At 30.4% G+C, this 9,092-nt stretch overlaps 1 protein-coding gene across 1 annotated transcript; it reads left to right on the top strand.

The window, feature by feature from the left end:
- The first annotated feature begins 1,378 nt into the window (after positions 1-1,378).
- LOC18032262 (short-chain dehydrogenase TIC 32, chloroplastic) lies at positions 1,379-3,562 on the top strand. The gene is made up of 6 exons (XM_006421924.2): positions 1,379-1,484; positions 1,679-1,835; positions 2,434-2,512; positions 2,608-2,692; positions 3,183-3,229; positions 3,386-3,562. Exons 1-6 carry the CDS (start codon positions 1,379-1,381, stop codon positions 3,560-3,562), a joined length of 651 nt encoding a protein of 216 aa, XP_006421987.2.
- Positions 3,563-9,092: the final 5,530 nt, after the last annotated feature.

Here is a 9,092-nt window from a genome sequence, read left to right as displayed (position 1 = left end):
TGATTTAAATTGAAAATAATAAACCAAAAGTAACGTTACTTTTTTCTTGTCATAGGGGCCCATATTGTAAAATAACACAAGGCCCCTCAAACACAAATACATTACATGGAGCATCCCACTAAATAATATATTTAGCTTTTTAACCCAAATAGTTAATTATCTTACTTATTAATCCAGTAGTGGCGCAATCAATTAAATGAGCTAACCTGGGGATCATTTGAGAACATACAAGAGTGTCTATAATAATTAGGTCTGTAATTAAACTAGCCCAATTTTTTAATTCCAAATCTACTCCACTAAAAGATTGGAATTGACCTCCATAATTGTATGTTCGAATAATAATTCGTCCCAAGCCACATCGATTTCTTTACTGCATAATCATTTGTACCACATCGTTAATTAAATTGATATCTCAACTGTCCAATCGATTTAATTACATCTTATTCCTTGATACTTACTGGTTTCTGTAATGATCATTTTCAACATACTAAATTTGTTGACACACTCTGGCCAGAAAACCCATCAAGAGATGTGTTGTACAAATTCTATGATCAAGTGCCGAAAACCCATCAAGAGATGTGTTGTACAAATTCTATATTATTAATCAATAACTTCAATACTCATAATTGCTCCCACCAAGATACCAGATAATCTTAACCACAATTATGTGTCGTGCCTATTGGTAACTCAAATGGAATAACAATTACAATTATGAAATCATAACTAATTCAAGATTAAGATTACAGTAAAATCAATGCCTATGAGATTTAATAAGTATGACAGTTATTTTAAGGTTAATTAAATCTCATATGTGATCCAGCTCAATGTAGTCAAACTACATCAGTCAATTCATACACGATTAAGACAAATTATTCAATAAATTTACTACAGTCTAAACATAAATAGAGCTCCAAACTCTATTTATCAATTGCGAACTTAATTTATTTAATCATAAGATAACTTGTATTTATGTCTTCTGTGAATCCATATGATGATCACATAAATACATATAATATGATTAAACGGACCTTATTCAAAATATTTATGTAATTGAAAATATCTCCAATATTTTATTAATTAGAAAATAAATTAATATGCTTTAAAAGAGCATATAATCCCAACAATTTTGATATTATGTTGTTGTTGTTATTTTATGGAAATTGTAGTTATTTTTTATTATCAATTACTTTATGACAATAAAATAATAAAAAATAAAAGTAAAAATAAAAATATATTTCACTTATCAATTGTTTTGAGTTACCCAAAAAGAAAAAAAAAAGATAATGAAATACAAAAACTTTACGCAATCAATATTATACATTCATGTTTATATACATGTGAGTGTTTAATTCAATCTTGAATTCGATAATTAAGCTCAATGAATTTTATCTCTTGCGTTACAAGTAACAATGCAGGAATTTTAGGAACCCCATTCATGCTCTCCAAAGACAACATAGAACTGCATTTTGCTACAAATCACTTGGGTGCGTTTTACTAATTACAAACGTTTATTAATTTTAAGTGTATATATTATAATCTAATAATATTATGTCAAGTATTGTCGGCAATAACCTGATTAAATGAATCTTTTTTCCCTATTTTATTAGTTATGGACTGATTAAATAATCCTTCCAGTTTTTCTTGGGTAACCTTGTTGTCAAATTAATGATTTCTCCAGGTCATTTTCTTTTGACTGATCTGTTATTGGACATTATGAAGAAGACAGCACAAGAGAGTAACAGGGAAGGAAGAATTATTAATGTCTCTTCAATCAGTCATTGGTGGCCATATGGTGAAGGAATTCGTTTTGATAAAATCAATTATCACTGCTCAGGGTAACACCATCTGGTGGCAACCCCTAATTACACTTATAACCTCCTCTAGTTTACGATGATATTTAGTGGAGAATGATAATTTTGTTCTTGGAAATTATTTTCAACTCTTAGGTCTTTGAAAAATTTTTCATTCCATCCATACTGTGAAACGTATTGTTGAAGGGTAAATGTGAATTTTTAACAAGTAATTAACTAATTTTAATTCGTAAAAGTCTTTGATAATCAACTTGTGTGTGAACACTCGCAATCACCATTCAATGTGTGTTATATATATATGTGTGTGTGAGTGTGTGTGTGTTCCAGGAAAAAAATGCATATTTAAAAATTTATCAAGGCCAAATGGTAAAAATAAATTCTAATAGGCCATGAAAAAGTATCACTCCATCGTGATGTTATTGTCACTCAAACGTAGTCAATTTATTTGGAAAATACAACTATTGTTTGAATGGCTACTTGCGTCATGGCGGTGTTAATGTCACCGAAGTGTAGTCGATTTATTTGGAAAGTTCAACTATTGATTGGCTACTTGTGTGTGTTAATATCAGTGGATTAAGCATCAGTTTAATTGCCTTAACAAGACTTGCTTAATTATGAGCAGGTACGAAAGTTCCTTCGCGTACATTCGATCAAAGCTTGCCAACGTTTTGCATGCCAATGAGCTTGCGAGACGTTTGAAGGTTAAAATTTTCTTTCAAAGACAGAATTTTTTATTTTTCCTGATTTGATACCATCTTAATTATAACTGATCATGGGATGCTTTCTAATTAAACAGGAAGATGGGGTGGAGATAACAGCAAATTCACTTCACCCAGGAATAGTTCTCACCAACATTTTCCGTGAAGGTGGCTTTTTGAATGGTATTAACTAACTCAATCTTTCACCATGTGCCTATTTATCTTCTTGAATTTTATGTGTGTAATAATTTAGAATGCTTTTGTTGTATGAGTAACACATGTAGTGTGTGTGTGTCAAGTTTGAGTTTTCTGCTTCCCATCAAGTGATATTTGTATGTAAGTTGTGGCTTATAATAATATGTCTCACTTCTATTGTGATAATAAAATAATCTGTTGGATGAAAAAATAATTAAGCACTTGGTAAATTATAGTATTCTACTATGAGTTACGGAAACAGAATTTATGCATTTAAAAAATATTTGATTACTAAGGAGTTGTAATTTGTTGTATGATAGATTTTAAGTTATCTAAACTCAATAATAGACATTTTCATTACAAAGGTACTTAACAAAAATAGACGAGATTACCAAATAAAAAAGTTTCAAAATTAGTAAACATGTGATCGATAGTAATTAATTGTGGTCTTGCTAAAATTCTTTTCTGTTTATTGCAGTTATTCTTGGCTTTGTTGGTAAATATATGTTCAAAAATGTTCACCAGGTACTTTTATATTTACAAAAGAAAGAAATTAAATTCGATATTATGTGTTTGGATACATTGCTGTTGGTTACTAAGTTCAAATTGGTTTGTTTTGAACAGACTATTAGTCATATAAGTGTTTGTTTGTTTGTTCATTTTGATCTGGATATAACTTAGGGGGCAGCAACAACATGTTATGCAGCATTACATCCACAAGTTAAAGGGAAGAGTGGCCTCTATTTCTCAGAATGTAAGATAGCTCAACAAGGCTCGCATGCTGCTGACACGGAGTTGGCAACGAAATTGTGGGATTTCAGCTTGGATTTGGTTAAGAAATGTTCTCAAAATTCATAGAGGGTGTGATAAAGCAGCAGAAGAAGAAGAATCTGGATGGATAATATTTTAAAGAATTGTAATAAGGCAGCAGAAGCTTTAGCATATTTTATATTTTGCTGCTTTGAATTTTATACTTGGATGGAAGACTTTCCAAGCCATCTATTGTTATTTTCTACTTAGTGAAAACTCTAAGCCGGAAAATCATCTTTAACAAGGATAATACTACTATTAAATATTCAAAAATATTATTGTTACTTTCGATAGGAGAATCATCTTTTACTTTTTCTATTACTAATATACATTTTTATTACAGAATGGAGTAAAAATTGACTATAAAATCAAATGAAAGTCTAACAAATTAAAATGTTTCTCCTCTTTCAAAATTTAACATATGAAATTATTTCTTAAAATAGTATATCCTCTTCTAATTTAATTTTTCCCTAATCTTTTAAAGAGTTCACGATGTACAACAATTTTATGATGATTAAGGTTTATTTACTTTATCTTTTTTCATAATTTGATATACTATTATATTAATGTGTTGCACCATCCTTAATTGTAGAAGACAAATAAGAGTTCTAATTAAACAACATCAATTAGTATTCTAATGGTTTAATTTATAATATTACTTCTATATTCTTGATGGATCTTCTAATCAATTTAACGTAGTATTACAGGGAAGAAATAGCCAAATAAATGTATTAGAAATCAAATTTTGAAATAAATCAAACGAAAAAACAGAAAAATTACACAATCAATTAACAACCAAACGATTTCCGAGGTTAGTTGCAAGCCATACTACATAGTTGATGAAGGATAAGAAGCAGCAAATTAGTTTATAGTAGGTGGGAGGTTTACAGACCAGAAACTATTCTTGTATGATTTTTTTTCATATTTTTAGTTATTTATTGGGTTAATTTCAAGTTCCGACAAAAATTTTCTGTTAGATGGATTTTCTATTAGTTTGGAGAAAAGAGTTTGTCTAAAAAAATTATAAAAGAAGAAGAAGAAAAAGACGTATAAATATTAAGAGAAAAAAGTAATCACTTATGGAAAGAAAATTAAAAAAATCCTGACCACTGAATACAAAATTTCCATGCGTCATATGATCTTCAACGCACCGTTTGGTATTCAAGAAATGGGCAACTTCTAACAGCTATGTGCTTATCAATCACTGGACTAAATATTTTGTGCGCAGACGAGAGTTAGCTGCCGGTGACGAAATTGGGATGTGCTGGGATTCTTTCTATATATTCCAGATTCAACTTCTCTGTTCTTAAACGCGCCCCAACCATTATTGTTCAAGACCACGCTAATGTCGCTGCTGATCATGATCATCATCAATTCATTCGCTCGCCTCAATAATGAAATATATTCATCATGCATGAATCCATTTTTGTGCAATACATATCGGAATATATTGAACTTGGGGCGCGCGCATCTCGATTTCTTGTTTTTTTCTAAAGAATCTAGACTTAATAGAAATTATATATGTGTATATTACAAGTTACATCATGTTACTTCGGCATTATCTACAATCAATTTTAAATACTGTATATGAAAATTGACAACTCCATAGCAACCGAGTAACGATATCCAAACAAGTCAATATGAGTGACTACATAACCAACTTTTTTTTTTTAAGGATTTAACTTTAGAATTATGATAACAAAAGAATTAAGAATACTATTGGATCAAGCAACCTGTTGAGAAAAGATGGCGTTGGCCGTTGATGGGTATGACCTGCACGCAATTATTAGAACATTTAATCCATTTAACTATAACAATGACAAAATTTTGAAGATAATAAGTTGTCATTGGGTGACCACATAATCCCATAATTTTGTTGAATTTCGAATTTTAATGATATCGCAAGGAAAAAAAAAGGTCCTCTTTAATTCAATTTGTGACATTAGAGTAGCTACGGTGTGCGAAATGAGCTTGAATTAGTAATGCGTGTTGTTAAAAAAAATATATATATGAGTTTCAAAATTGTAAGTATTGCTAAATGATTGCAGGAAATAACAATGATACGTATAAGAAAAATAGTGTAAAAAATTGCACGTATTAGAAAACAAAAGTATTAACGATAGACCAAAAAAATCACATGTGTGTGTGTACATGTATGTATGTATATGTATTTTATCATTCTCTAATGAGGACATCCTTATTTTAACAAACTGAGGATACCTTCACTACAGAAAGAGTGTATATGTCTATCAACAACCCTCTAAAAAAAAATTAGTTTTACGCTCGTTAATATTTATTAGATTTGAAATGAATCAATGTATTAAATTTATCAAAATTAAATATTTAAGAATTTTTAATATTTTCTCTCTCCATGTGGATCTCAGTACAAACCTTTCTCCCTAATATTTTCTCTCTCCCTTTGCCATGCTCCCTCTTCCTCTTCCTCTCTCTTCTCTTCTCCCTTTTAAAAGATAATTTGATATAGACTAAATAGCTGAAGAAAAATATTATTTCTTTTTCACACTTTTTCTTTACATGATCCTATACAATTTATACAAAGATAAGAAGGTATTTTAGGACTATGTTATGGCTTGAGATATGAGAGTTTCCTATTATATCCACGAAGATTGTGATTTGAGAAAGTTTAGGCTAAAACTAATACTACCCGTTGTTGTCAAGTCTTGAACTTGGCAAGCCTTTAGCTAGAAAATTTATTCCTTCCTTTTGTTAGAGTTCATGATTGCCTTGCTGTCATTGTCTTGATTGTGGTTGATTTGAAATTGATTCTTATCACCTTTGTCGTGCTCTCTTTCTCCCTCTCTCTTTTCTTCTCTTCTCTTGTTTTTCACTTGACCTGGCCTGGCCTTTTACTTGACCTTTTCTTCTCTTCTCTTTTCTTTGTAATGTCAAATTAAAAAACAAATGAATAATCACAACGATCCAAATTAAAAGAGGACGCATATTAACCATAAAAAAGAAAAATCAAATAAAAAACAAGATGAATAGAGGATCCAGTCCCCTTTGATTTCTTTCTTAATACACTCTTCCTCTTTGGTATGCATAAAATCTTAGTAATATTGTAAAGGGAACAATAAATAAAACAAAATCTTGAATTTACTTTTACGTAAAAAAGTAAATCAAAATTAGTTGGTTTGAGGTCTTGAAGATTTGGTCACATGGCCTTGAATTCAATGAATATCACATAGGCAGAGCTTTTTCTTTCATTTCCAAAACTGAGAAGAGAGTTGTGAAATGAATTTGGAGAGAACAAAAATTTTTTCGTGACTAAGAGGAAAAAAGGTTAGATAAAAAAAAAAGATATGAGAAGACAGAGGGGAAGAGGGGGGGAGGGGGGGCGGTGGGAGAGAGCACAACAAAGGAAGAGAGAAATATTGGAGAGAAAGATTTGAAGTGGAGTCCACATCGAGAAAGAAAATATTAAAAACTCTTAAATATTTAATTTCAATAAATTTCATCGATTGATTCATCTCAAATTTAATGAATATTAATAAGTGTCAAATTAAAAGTATTTATATGTATGGACCATGATTGGGAGCCCCTCTTTTTTACACAAATTTTTACGAAAAATCTCAATCCTTAAATCATAATTAATCTAATGATTGAAATTAATGCTAATTTAAATTTCTTTTTTTAAAGAAAATTTAAAAAAAATGGGCCTACTAAAATTAATAATATTATTGTTTGTAATTATTATTAACTTTTTAAATTCTGCTTTCCTTGTTTCTCTTCTTATCTATGCTTCACACGTGTACGGTGTTTCCAGTAGCAACAAATATAAAAGAAGAAATGAACACTGCTATATCATTAAAAAAAATTTTTTATTGGAAATAATAAAGAAATTTAAAGTAAATAGTAGAAGAAAAATTGATTTGCACGTTATAGAGGCTGAATAAAGATTAAAATGTGTCCCTATATACATCAATAATTATCTTTTTATTTCTTATGCAAATCTTAGCCATAAAAAAATTACACTTTATAATTGGATTGGTAATGGTAAGTGATTACCCTAATTTTTCATATTTACCTATTGATTTCAGGAAAAGATAACAAGCCCTTGTATTTAAGTGTGAGTTATATTCGTGCTGTCTGTCATAGACAAATCAGTTGTAACAAAAAAAAAGAACAAAAAAAAGTAGAAATTATCTAGGAAGAAAAAGAAACAGAAGAAGAAGAATTAGTGGGGAAGATTGTGTAGGAAAAAGAAGAAAAATATGGAGCATTGAAAAATAATAAACGATAAAAAAGAGGAAAATAAAATGGAAATAATATTATTATTAATTTGGTGGTTCCAAATTTTTATTCATTTTTATTTTTTTAAAGAAATTTAAATTAACAGTAATGTCAAACCATTCTATTAATTATGATTAAGGATTGAGAATTTGTGTAAAAATTTGTTTAAAAAGAGGGGCTCCCGATCTTGTCCCTATATATATGTATGTGTGTGTGTGTTAGTGAAGCTGCTTAATATGAAGAACAAAGGATTCGAGTGGAGCTTATTTAGCTATGCTTGACTGCAGCAAATTCGCTTACTCAGTTGATGTGGCATGGTGACGTGGCCTAGTTAGTTATTCTGAACGAGCATTCTTCATATGTGTGTAACAGATTACTAACAAAGTGTAACAAGCTACTCTCGTGCAATATATATATAAGTGTAATATGTTCAGATCCAATTAATAAAATAGTTTCTCAAGTTTTCTTTATGTTGCTTTCTTTCATTTTCTTTAGCTTTCTCACTTGCCAAACATAAATACTTAAAGTTCTTTCATGGTATCAGAGCCATCAATGGCAAGCATGATTCAATCTAATGCTTCTTATAACTTTATTACACCTGTAAAATTGGATCGGAACAATTTTATTCTGTGGAGAACACAAGTCTTAGCATCAGTCAAAGGAAATGGATTAGAAGGCTTCATCAATGGTGTTTTGAAATGTCCAGAGCAATTTCTTCCACTTACCAGCACTGGAGAAGCTTCGTCGTCAAATGTAAGTGAGCTACGATCTACAAATCCTGACTTCATTGCTTGGGTGAAAACAGATCAACTCCTTTTGAGCTGGATGCTATCATCCATTCAGCAAAATTTGCTGTCAACTGTGATCGACTGCACTACTTCAAAATAGCTTTGGGACTCACTTAACAGTATGTTCATTTCTCAGTCTCAAGCTCGAATTCAAACTCTTAGAATGCAAATCCAAACTGTCAAGAAATGATCTGTGAGTATGGTTGAGTATTTCACTAAAATCAAACGAATAGCTGATACGTTAACCTTAGCAGGAAAACCAGTAGAACTTAATGACTTTGTTATGCATGTGTTGACTGGTCTAGACTCTTCTGATTATGAGTCTTTGACAACTGTTGTCCTAGCTAGAGAATGAACAATTACCTTAGATGATCTGTATTCATTGCTTCTAAATCATGAAAATAGAATTGAACAAAAGAAAGGAAAGCTTGCTAGTGATGTTATGCATCATATGTCAGCAAATGGAGCTCAGAAAGGTTCATTTTCTGGTAAAAATAACAATGGCTTTTAGAAAAACTTTGGAGGTAATTTTGGTGGTG

Source organism: Citrus clementina, unplaced genomic scaffold (genome assembly GCF_000493195.1).
Source record: "Citrus clementina cultivar Clemenules unplaced genomic scaffold, Citrus_clementina_v1.0 scaffold_9, whole genome shotgun sequence".
NCBI classification, from domain to species: Eukaryota; Viridiplantae; Streptophyta; class Magnoliopsida; order Sapindales; family Rutaceae; genus Citrus; species Citrus x clementina.
This window is presented reverse-complemented; position numbering and strand designations above follow the sequence as displayed.